At 37.2% G+C, this 12765-nt stretch overlaps 1 protein-coding gene across 1 annotated transcript; it reads right to left on the bottom strand.

Moving 5' to 3' along the window:
* Window positions 1-6378: 6378 nt before the first annotated feature.
* On the bottom strand, window positions 6379-9972 carry LOC121382663 (fibrinogen beta chain-like). The gene is made up of 3 exons (XM_041512200.1): window positions 9557-9972; window positions 7681-7956; window positions 6379-6932 (listed from the first exon to the last, which is right to left on the bottom strand). The coding sequence occupies exons 1-3, from the start codon at window positions 9603-9605 to the stop codon at window positions 6598-6600; spliced, it is 660 nt and encodes a 219-aa protein (XP_041368134.1). The 5' UTR covers window positions 9606-9972; the 3' UTR covers window positions 6379-6597.
* Between the last annotated feature and the right edge of the window lie 2793 nt (window positions 9973-12765).

Below are 12765 nucleotides of genomic sequence, written 5' to 3'. Positions count from 1 at the left end.
ATTGAATTAATGAATGATTGATTGACTGAATGTTTTAACGACATCCCATGCACCACACAAACACACATCGGCTATTGGGTGTCAGAAAAGGTAAATACATGTACATGTATATGGAAATATTATTTATATACTTAATAGGTAAAACCACAGTATAGAATGTCACTGGATGTTAAATGTGACTTGAAGTTAAATCTAGCGAAGCTGTTCCATTAATTATTAAATGACCAGAAAGCTAATTCAAAAATCAAATAAATATAAATCTTTAAAGAGCCTTAATTACGTTATATATTGTTTGGTTATTAACTTTGTTGTTGAATTTGGTTATAGCTTTTCAATCTCAGCCCGTATTGATTAAAGTATTATGTTTCTATAATAGTGTTCATTTTGGTCTACTATACAACAACAAGCAAATATTTATTATACAAACCAAAACCAAAGGGGGAGGGGGGAGAAGTTGTGTTTCATATTGTATTTAAAGTATTATTTAAACAATATACACATGTGTACAGATGAAATTGTCTTTGTTTTCATGGATATGACTATGTGTACATGATGTCTGTTACATTGTGTGTGCGCGCGCGCGTGTGTATGTGTGTGTGTGTGTGTATATATTTTGATGTGGCCTTCTAATATTATGCATAGAACTACACCGTGTTAACTGAATAGTTTTATTGTACAGGTTTCAGAGTAATTAAACTTGTTAACTTACAAGCTTCTTGTTTTAGTTTTTTCAAAGCTTACGTTGTTGGCCATAATATCCACACGATTGTATTTGATCTATCAATAAGTCGGGGCGGGAAGTAGCCCAGTGGTAAAGCGTTCGCTTAATGCGCGGTTGGTCTAGGATCGATCCCCGTCGGTGGACCCATTGGGCTATTTCTCGTTCCAGCTAGTGCTCCATAACTGGTGTAACAAAGGCCGTGGTATGTACTATCCTGTCTGTGGGTTGGTGTATATAAAATATCCCTTGCTGCTAATCGAAAAAGAGTAGCCCATGAAGTGGCGACAGCAGGTTTCCTTTCTCAATATATGTGTGGTCCTTAACCATATGTTCGACGCGATATAACCGTAAATAAAATGTGTTGAGTGTGTCGTTAAATAAAACATTTCCTTCCTTCCAACCAATAAGTCAAATCAAGTCAAATCAAACCAATCGCTGCGCTGTCCTATCCCGTGGAAAATATGTACAAACGAGTTCTTGAAAGAGTATTGCTATTCGATAAAAAATATAAGTGGTGGAACAGTCGCCTGAAATGAGTTGGGCTCTAGTAGTATCTGTGTCCTATAGGATCGATTCTACTGAACAAAAACAAACCCCGTCTTTTGTTAATTTAAATAGAAAAGTTAATTTAAATTACACTTTACTGCAAATTGCAACAGGTATCCTATGTGTTGATACTAGGTTTTAATTTATATCAACTGTCACAATTACCATTCGTAAGACATCTGTCGTTGATTAAACAATATTATATGCTAATGTTTGACAATATATGTTATACCTTTAATATATATATATATACATACATGTATATATTATATATATATACATACATACATTGGGCTATTTCTCGTTCCAGCCAGTGCTCCATAACTGGTGTAACAAGACCTGACTTGTAAAACAACATAAATGACTTGATAGTATAATAAACTGTTTAACTAAATATATTTCAATTTGCATCAATAGAACAAAATGGGAGTTATAGTATTTTTCTCTTTTAAAAAAAAATCCAAACAAAAAATGCATATTATTAGGCCTATTGGTAGGGTATGTTCGCGAAAAAACGACCACTCACGATACCCAAGTGATAATTTTCTTTTCTTTGGGACTACGTAATTGGTCAGTTTTGTGATTTTAGATGGGAAAGTCTACTTAATCAAGGGATTTACAGAATTACTTACAGTAATAAAGCAAGACGGCTGATAATGTCCATTACGATTTAAGATGTGTCCGCGCGGTTATCACACAATACCCTGTGATCTTAATAAAAGAGGAACGTCTTTTCAGTGTGTCTTAGACACGGTGTCTGGGGACCATCTAAAGATACACTTGCCAATCAGGAACCACAGGTACAGGCCACCGAAAGAAAAGACCAGTTAACCAAGAAAACACTCCGATTATTATTTCAGTATGTGGGTTAATTTATGTACAAAACATAATAGTTATTTCAACACTTTGACAATGATGGTTTATTTTGTATTGAAAAACAATATATACTTGTTGCTGGCTTACTGAGATGGATATTATTACAGAACATTGCGAGGCATCCACAAAAATCAGTATGTTTTGTTTCTTCAATTCGAAGACTAATTCCTGAAGAGACACGTTAGTTAACTATTACGTAACCACCAGCTCGCCACTGGGATGGTACAAAATGCCTGCGCCCGTTATATATAATAGCCGTCACATTTAACCGTTTTATTAATTAACTATACGATTATACCTGTTGATATTAAGCAATAATGTGTATTATATATCGTCGACTATGCATACCAGGCCAAATGCCTTAATTGTCCCTTCCTTTAAGAACTCTCTCTGGGTTGGAACCGGTACCGGGTTGCAAACCCTTTACCTACCAGCCTATAGTCCGATGGCTAAATCACTGCGTCACCTAGGCCGGTCCTTGGCTCATATACTGACTTCCAGAAAGGGTTCTCATATTTATAGAGGATATTCTGTGTGAGTGTTCCATATCCGTTATGCAATATAAACTGTGTTTATGCGGTTACTTGTGACTTGTGACTCGTTGAAAATCATTTGGCCCTAAACATTGTTTTTTCCATCTATTTACATAATATTTGGTCCAGTTGACTAGATAAATGTTCGTATGATGGGGTGAGGTAGATGTCAGAAAACATATCGGTGGGGGTTTTCATCAATATAGTGGGTTCTTGTATGGCGGTCTTTGTCTCATATACAGACTTCCAGAAAGGGTTATGATATTTATAGAGGGGTAGATATTCTGTGTGTGAATGGTCCCTATCCGTTAAGTATTAAAGACTGTATTTATTACTCAGGACGATTCGTATACTACAATAATCATTGCTCCCTAAATTTATGTTTTTCCTTTTAATTACCCATTACATATTTAATATCCCTCTGGTCTTATGACGATTCCTCCAGAATAATAAAAAGAAATTCTAATATGATTTTTGTGTTCATGTATTTAGGCCTACCTAATTTTTCGTCCATACATTTTGTCCACCCTTTAAATACATAGATAGGTAGATATCTAGTTTAACGTGCCCACTAGGGTTTCGAATACGCCCATCCCGAGTCCTGCCTCCGATAAGATCGGTGGCCTGACTCGGGATAGGGAGCGGGGTAGAGTTCAAAATGACAAGAATTTTAAAAATAGCAATTATTAAAAAAAAGTTAATAGAATTTAAAAAAAAAAATTAAATAAAAAGTTACAAGCCAAAAATAAAAAGAATTGGCTGCTCGACCGAATATTTATATAATTTGGAGCATTTTAGAAGGACAGTCCAAAAATAAATAAGAGAAAGAAGAGAGGATCGGACTATTTAATAATATTAAAAAAGAAAGTAATTTGGACATAAAATTTTGAACGCAGATCTAAAAGTTTAAAGTCCGATCTATATGTCCACGTGAGTTAAGGCCGTTTGGATGCACAGCTTATAGAGACGAGATGGGTTGCATCCCGTCAAGAAAACCCCTAGATTGACAGTCATTAGAAGTTGAAAAGGTGTAGTACTGTGCTGCAATACAGATCTTGAGAAGCCGGATCCGCTGAACGAGAGAGGAGGATACGAGATGGTATCACAATAAAACAAAGTAAAGTCTAGAAAAGAGTAGTAGGGGCCGACCCCGCTTCCTATTTCTTCTTAGAGTGGGGCGGTCAATCTTCCAGTGCTGCTAGGACAGGCTCGGACATGTAGAGACAAAACGCGAACAACCGTGGCGTTCTGCAGAATGGCTGTCATACGTGTCACGAAAAAAGAAAGTCAACATAGTTAGACGGAGAAATGACGTGGAGGCAAGGAATCTCGCTAAAAAAGAATCCAACCTGGTGGCGCAGGCTGTCGAAACGAGAAGCGTTCCAGCGTTCAATCATTTCCAATGGCCGCATACATCCCAGTAGAAAACTTCATTTCGCTGACAAAAACGACGAAATGAAGGATCCCCAAGTCGAGCACACGAGAGCACGTGCAGTGTGCACAAGCGAAACAAACACGGCTTACCGCGTCGAGCTCCAGACTGGGAATGAATCAAGACAAGTGAACAATTGCATAAGATTTTGTACGTATTAGTATAGGTGGGGTAAGGGACATAACTCATTCCGTCACAGGCCACAGGCTTCCCATAGTTATTAACAATAATACAATATACCTCCTTCCATTACAGAATAAACGCTCCCGCAACAGGTCAACCTAATTTGCTTTATTTTTCAGCAGAGCAGGTTTCAAAGTGTTTGGAATTGTAGTCGTTTTCAAATTAGTAAGTGGATGGATTTACGTGACAGGGGCCTAATTCACTAAACGTTTATACTGGGTTTTGAAAATGAATGAATGAATGAATGGATGTTTAATGACACCCCAGCACGAAAAATACATCGGCTATTGGGTGTCAAACTATGGTTATGCAAACAAACAAGGTGATGATCAACATCAATACAAAACTTCAAGATATAAATAAAAACTGTAAAGAACTGTGCAAAAATACAAATATCACAGATAGATACTGACTTTTACTCAAAACTTCAATTTGTGCTGTATTGGCCATTCTCAAAAAGAATGTTACACCCCTGCACCACGGTGAGGTTAGCACGTGCAGGGGGGGGGGGGGGGTCTTGAAAAAATATGGAAATTCAAATTTGGTTTATTTATAATTAACTCCCATCCCCTCCCCCCCCCCCCCCCCCCCCCCCCCGCCATTTAAACAACATAGATGTTTGAATTTCGCATCAAAACTGTAATGTTATTAGATTTTGTTAATGATACTTTTTAAAATGTCATGGAAAATGCCTTTAAAAGTTAGAGAAAGTCATGGATTTTAGTTAATACGACACTCTACAAAGCTATGAACCCTGCATAAATTCATCTATAGCTATATGCATAGATGTTAAATCACAATGGAAATGGTTCCACGTCTTCACAAGTGTACAAGAAAAACCTCAAATTCGGGCCAAAAATGTACAAGTATTCGGGCACAATGTGCTAACCTGATACCTTTTTACTAGGCATTTCCATCATTCTACCCTCAAACTGTGTTGCAATCCATGCAAAAATGCTTAGTGTGCTAACCTGATACCTTTTTACTAGGTATTTCCATCATTCTACCCTCAAACTGTGTAATCAATTAACAAACGAGTAGTGATTTGTTTGCAATCAGATATAACTGTTCGCTAGTAATGCTAATATGAATAAATGTTATCCAGATTCGGCTAATTTCGTTTAATTCGGGAAAAGCCAGCCTGCCCCCCCCCCCCCCCCTCCCCCTTACAAAAATGGGAGCCCGTACGCCTATGCATGTCTTGGCCGAACTATACTAAGTTAACTTACACTGGCATACATTAATTACATTTTACATACATTTTGTTTGAGGAGATTAAGTGGGAACTACGTGTATAAATATACTTGAAGCTTTGGAGTTTGTCGCTTAAAGGCGCTGATCCTATCTTTAGGCTGTATAAAACATGCTCGGCTCTTTCAGCCTTTTCAGCCGACAATTGGCACATTACTTACATCAGCTTTGCATTTACCATAGTTTGACACCTTTAAAAGTAGAAGCGGTATGTAGTTCAATGCTAGAGAGTTCCTCTAAGATGGACATAAGCACGAAAATAAGTTGAAATCAAATGAAATAAAGGCTGGCACTTGCTCTGCAGCTCGGTGGCGTCGTGGCAGGCCATCGGTCTACAGGCTGGTAGGTACTGGGTTCGGATCCCAGTCGAGGCATGGGATTTTTAATCGAGATACCGACTCCAAACCCTGAGTGAGTGCTCCGCAAGGCTCAATGGGTAGGTGTAAACCACTTGCACCGACCAGTGATCCATAACTGGTTCAACAAAGGCCATGGTTTGTGCTATCCTGCCTGTGGGAAGCGCAAATAAAAGATCCCTTGCTGCCTGTCGTAAAAAGAGTAGCCTATGTGGCGACAGCGGGTTTCCTCTAAAAACAGTGTCAGAATGACCATATGTTTGACGTCCAATAGCCGATGATAAGATAAAAAATCAATGTGCTCTAGCGGCGTCGTTAAATAAAACAAACTTTTTTGCTCTGCAGCTGTCTACAGCTTGGACGAAAACGTTCATGCGCCACTGATAAAACTGGGTTGTTGCAACATAAACATTTGTTTCCTTTATAATTTTACAAATATCTTATATAAAAAACATTGCTTTCAGTTTTTATTTTCGCAGATCTATACAAATAAAATTGCAATTATTGTTTAAAATTCGAAAAACTAATTACACGCATATATGATAAGTACATGTGAAATGAAATATTTCTACATGAAACTGAAAAACTAACAAGAGGTTGTCTTACGTGTGTGCGTGCCTGCGTGCGTGAGTGAATTTCATAAAACTGAGGTTTCACCAGCACCTGCAGCTGCGTTTCATATCTGTATTGCACCAATATCTAATGTCTTTGTAACAATAACCAAGATACGTCTAAAGTTTTTAACGTTCCCTGTATTGGCCATCTTGGCCAATTTCCGTTGAGGTTTCCGTAAGCACACCCAGTATCATACCACCATCCTCCTCCTCCTGCTGCAGCACACCCGTTCTTGTCGTTATCGTACGTGTAGAAGTATTTATTGTTTACATCCATGTTCGTTCCTGGACCATCTAGACCATCACTGTGTAAATGGGAAATATGTTTGAGTACAGCACGTAGTTGATAATTATTCGAAGCACTTTTCATCATGAAATAATACTCCGCCACTATTGTAATATTTTCGTCGATTTCAGTTGCTGCAAAGACAATAAACATTCGAACTTAAACAGGTAACCAATGTTTAGCGTAAGATAGCAACTGTTTAAAAGTTTAGGAATATTTTACAAATAAGTTCGTGTGAATTAAAAAGGAGGAGGGGTAGAATTGGCAATGAAATGTTCAAAATACAAAAAAAAAAAAAAGTAATAAACTATGACTGTTGGGGTGCGGTATCCATTACTGTAATTCTCACAGACATTTAAAGGGACATTCCTGAGTTTGTTGCATTGTCAGATTTTTCCGACTAATAAAATATTTCTACGATTTATTACATATTAAATATATTTTCTTGTTTAGAATATCAGTGTCTGTATATTCAATGTGTTTCTGGTCGTCTTAATATTTGAAAAAAGCCCAAACTGGATTTTGTCTTCAAATAATTTCGTACGTACGAAACAAACTTATTTTGGGAAATAAATGAAATTTAACCTAGTACAAATATTAGAACGATGAGAAACACGTTTAATATACAGCCACTAATATTTTATGCAGAAAAAAATGTAATTACAATTGTTGAAAAGTCTCTATTAGTCCATAACATCTTAAAAATAGCAGCAAGCTCAGGAATGTCCCTTTAAAAGAAATATGATAATAATATTGAAATACATTATAATTTATTTTACCTCCCCCCAACCCCCCCCCCCCCCCCCCCACAAAAAACAAAACAAGAAAAACAACCCCAAAAAACCCTCAGCCCAAACTAAAATTAAAACAAAAGACATATACCTAAAATCAGGTAGTATAGTGTCGATTTTGTTATACCAGCTATCTTGTCATTGCCCAGCCAGAAACAGCCATTCTGGATGTCGCCGAACCCTTCTCTGTATTCTGACCAGGAGCGGTTGAAGGAAAAACTGTAACAAGACGAGACGTTGTCTCGCATCTGAATCAGAGTGTTGCCACCCAAACATACCACCAGGAATGGTTCGCCCGTCCAGTCTACGGGCTTGATGTAGACCAAGCCTCTCCCAGTACCATCATGACCCTGATAGTCATTGCAATCTAAAACAATAATAACAAAAAGAAAAGAAAAAAAGGAAGAAATATTTTATTTAACGACGCACTCAACACATTTTATTTACGGTTATATGGCGTCAGACATATCGTTAAGGACCACAGGGATTGAGAGAGGAAACCCGCTATCGCCACTTCATGGGCTACCCTTTTCGATTAGCAGCAAGGGATCTTTTATATGCACATCCCACAGACATGGTAGTACATACCACGGCCTTTGATATACCAGTCGTGGTGCACTGGCTGGAACGACAAATAGCCCAATCAAACAGTCGGTTGTAAATGAAGGGCTATTTTAAATTAGCATACAAATATGAACTAAGGTTCTTATTTAGATGATCAGTTTAAAACAAAAATCCAATGCGTTTCAGACGTTGCTTGTCGTTCCATGGTTTGCATTACTAAAGCTCAAAAGGCATTTTATGTGAAACAGAATTTTTGTTTTATGTTTGTTTTGTTTAACACCACTAGACACAAATATAAATATATTATTAAATTGTAAATTAGATCGGGATTATTCTGAATATTGAAACTAAGAAAACTAAATGAAATGTTTAAAATTTGTAGCACACTGATTTATTAATTCTCGGCTGTTGGATGCCAGTTATGACCCTATGCAGTAGAAACCGAACATTATCTTCTCAGATGCAAACGACATGCATACTTTATTGAAGGCTTAAAAAAAATAAAAAATGTTTTATTTAACGAAGCACTCAACACATTTTATTTACGGTTATTTGGCGTCAGACATATGGTAAAGGACCATGCCGATATTGAGAGAGGAAACCCGCTGTCGCCACTTCATGGGCTACTCTTTTTCGATTAGCAGCAAGGGATCTTTTATATGCACCATCCCACAGACAGGGTAGTACATACCACGGCCTTTGATATACCAGTTGTGGTGCACTGGTTGGAATGAGAAATAGCGCAATGGGGGTCACCGACGGGGATCGAGCGAGCGCTGTACCACTGGGCTAGGTCGCGCCGCTGAAGGTTTTAAGTTACGACAAAACTATTATAGTGATGTAGTCATAATTGATGTTTTTTTTGTTGTTGTGTTTTGACGGAAATCGGCCTTGGTGGCGTAATGATAAACCCAGCATGAGCCGTCAATTCTGTGAAGTGGTGCGGAACCAATACATCGCTTTGCTCACCATAAACACCAGTTTTAAAGCGCTCGCTTGATGCGCGGTCGGTCTGGGATTGATCCCCGTCGGTTGGCCAATTGGGACTATTTCTCGTTCCAACCAGTGCAATACGACTGGTATACCAAAGGCCGTGGTATTTGATCTCCAGTCTGTGGGATGAATGCATATAAAAGATCCCTTGCTACTAATGGAAAAATGTAGCGGGCTTCCTCTCTAAGCCTATATGTCGCAATTACCGAATGTTTGACATCCAATAGCCGATGATTAATTAATCAATATGCTCTAGTGGTGTCGGTAGACAAAACAAACAAATACCATCCACACCACCCTGCATCCTGTAGTGCAGTGGCTAAGCTCTCATTCAGAATGAGTTTAAAAAAAAATACGGTCCCAATCCCTCGGCATTCCTTTTCGTTGTTGAAATGACCACAGCATGTTACCTATCAAATACCGAGTACAGTTGGCATCGGTTGCTCCATCAGGACACATACACCCTCCGCCAGCAGTGTTGGTGCATGTCGTTGCTGTAGTTTCTGGTGGTACCGTTGTTGTAGACTCCGATGTCGCTATTGTGCTTTCTGCTGGTACTGTGGAAGTAATTTCTGGTGCTGCTGTTATTGTAGAGTCGGATGTCGCTGTTGTAGTTTCTGATGGTACTGTAGAAGTTTTTTGTGTTACTGTTGTTTCAGAGTCTGGTGTCGTTCTTTTAGTGCCCGTTGTAGCAATTGCTGGTGTTGATATTGTAGTTGAACTCTTGGCCTGCAAAACAGAGCTTGTAAATTCTTACATGAATTTTAAAATACGGGTCCGCTTTTTAAACCTTCTGGATCACTTTAGTCTTTTTGGTTTAATATTAATGTAACTAAAGCTATTTTAATCAAACATTTCTTGATGTTTGTAAAAGTTATAGGATTGCTGTGCTAACATATATTTATCTTTTTCTTTTGTTTTACTTTCTAAACTTCACACTTAACAACAAAAATAAAATGGTTTTGTCCATTTGCAGATCTGATTTAAAATAAGTGTATTGGTGTAAAGGAATCTTATTTAGCACTAGCTAAATAAAGTACGTTAAAGAGACTGTCCTGATCTTGCTACCACTGTAACATGTTTGCGACTAACAGAGCCTTTTAAACGACTAAAATTATACAGTGAAACCTCTAAACCGAACACCCTTGGGACCAAAACAAATGTCTGGTTTTAAGAGGGATCCGGTTTGTTAAGTTCTGTCCTGGTTTTTAAAAAGAGACTGTAAACCGTCCGGTTAAGAGGGAATTCCGGTTTATAGAGGGTCCGATCTTGAGAGGTTTTACTGTATATTGAATACATTTTCTTGTTTGGAATATTACTGGTTTCTGACTATCCTAATGTTTCTGGTAGTGCAAACTGGATTTGAAACTACGTCTCAATAATTCCGTACGTACAACAATATATCCATAATTATTAGGAAATAAAATAGTTTGAGAAACTACAGACATTAGTATGATCAGAAATACATTTATACTTTTATACTTATATTCAAAAACGCTATATTAATCGTAAACATGATAAAAATAGCAACAAACTGAGGACAGTATATTCTTACATGTTTCCGGTTTGAAACGTAGAATGAACACTTAGAAAATATGGAGAGGTTGGTAGCGGCAGCAGCATCGATATGGGTAAACTGAAAACACTGTGGCGAACTTGATCTGCAGAACACGAACCCATCACAGCCACCTTTCTGTCGACAGAACGTAGAACATTCCAGTAAGCTGATGACGTCTTTGCCTTTTGCCAGCTTGACCTGTAGACCAGCATGATCTTGTTTCTGAAATCTGCCTGTATGCACAGCGTTTTTGGAGTGGTCACCCTTAATACAGTTTAAACGCATCTCTAAAAACATTATCCAAATGATCAAGTGCTTGCAATGCTGTCTCGCGACCATCTTGTGAACATTTAAAATGCTGTGTTTAATCGCCTGACTACTCCCTTCGGGAATGTCGGATTTACTATCCAAATGTTTTACTCATTGCATATATTGATACAGAGTGGCCAACCGCTAGTGTCAAAATGTACTATCTACATATATTACACAAAATATCGATACCACCAACACAACACCAATGGTTTGTAAATTATATCTTTATATAGTCATTGATCAGAATCTGTAGTCCCATTTTCTAACACTTGACTACTTCCCTTTACACAGCAACATTTACCATTACCAGAAAAGAAACCTTACCACAAAGAAAGCACGTTTTAAAACAAACTATGCAATGTTTATTTAGAAAAAAACGATGGCTATTGTCCAGGATAGAGAAAAATGTGATAAAAGTGCGCTGAGCCCCTTGTCACTAAATTGCAGTTGTTGGAGCTAGATGAACTGAATTAAAAGTCAGCATCCAGGATGGTTGAGCCAGCATTGTTATTTGTAAAAGGCTGTAGTCCTAGCGGAAGAGGATGCGTGTCGTTGTATTCAGAAAGCCCATGCCGCACTTTCTGGTATATCCGCACAAAATATTGACATTTAACACAATCGTCCTTTTCTTTTTTTATATACGGTAAGTTATATCCGAGGACGCTGGAAGCAGTCTCGGATATTCTTTCTCCTCAAACAGAATAGAAGCTCTACGGCACCGGCAATACATATTTTACTGATTTCTAAACGTGTACACGGAATTAACTTACGATGGCGTAAGAAAAACAAATATATATATTGCATAGTAGAAAAATGATGCAGTTCACTTTTAGTGAAATCATGCTTAATAAGCATTGTTGTAAGTGTATATTTGAGAAGATTTATGGGAATTAGGTCAATATTCTCGTTATTACGGTTTTAATAATTAAACAAATCAGTTTGTCGCTACGGGTGTTATTATTATTATTATTATTATTATAATATATATATATATATATATATATATATATATATATATATATATATATATATATATATATATATATATTACACACCCTAGGCGTCGGGAGATGCCAGAAACTAGAAGGACCAGTAATATGTTAAACGAACGTGAACGATAGAGGGTTTCCCATTAGCTCATTCCGTGCGATTCTCTACTTAATATATACAGCAATTTACTAAAACAATTTATATCATTATTTTACGTTCTTAGTACTAAAATATGAGAAAAAACTAACACCAAATAAATTACAGTTACAAAACCTCCATGCTTTCCGGAAGAGATATATGCATATATATGTATTTAAAAACAATTGATTCCAATATACACTGGTGGGGGTGGTGTTACAATTTTAACGATCAAAAGAATAATAAATCGGAGAAATCTAACGGGGATGTAGCTGCCCCCTGCCCCATCTCTCCTGAATTGAAGACATGTTCACTTCATTTGTGAAGGGAAATGCGTTGCGAATTGTCTTATAGACTTGCTAGTCGCATCTGTGATTTGTACCAATAGGACACACTTTAAATAATATTTGTAAGAAGCCCAAACTGAATTTTGTCTTCAAATAATTTCGTACGCACAAAAAAACAAAAACATTTTAGGAAATAAAATGAAATTTAACCTAGTACTAATATTAGAACAATCAAAAACACGTTTAATATACAGCCACTAATATTTTATGCAGAAAATATATGTAACTACAATCGTTAAAAAAGTATCTGTTAGCCGATACCATCTTACAAATT

This window comes from Gigantopelta aegis, chromosome 10, assembly GCF_016097555.1.
Source record: "Gigantopelta aegis isolate Gae_Host chromosome 10, Gae_host_genome, whole genome shotgun sequence".
Classification (NCBI taxonomy): Eukaryota; Metazoa; Mollusca; class Gastropoda; order Neomphalida; family Peltospiridae; genus Gigantopelta; species Gigantopelta aegis.
The sequence above is the reverse complement of the archived record's forward strand: the minus strand, read 5'-3'. Positions and strand labels throughout refer to the sequence as shown.

Excerpts from the sequence above, each read along its gene's own strand:
- LOC121382663 (XM_041512200.1), bottom strand. The coding sequence starts at position 9,605 with ATGTGTCCTGATGGAGCAACCGATGCCAACTGTACTCGGTATTTGATA. Across the intron at positions 7,957-9,556 it reads CTGTACTCGGTATTTGATAG|ATTGCAATGACTATCAGGGT; the intron begins GTAACATGCTGT and ends TTATTGTTTTAG. Across the intron at positions 6,933-7,680 it reads ACTATACTACCTGATTTTAG|CAACTGAAATCGACGAAAAT; the intron begins GTATATGTCTTT and ends TTGTCTTTGCAG.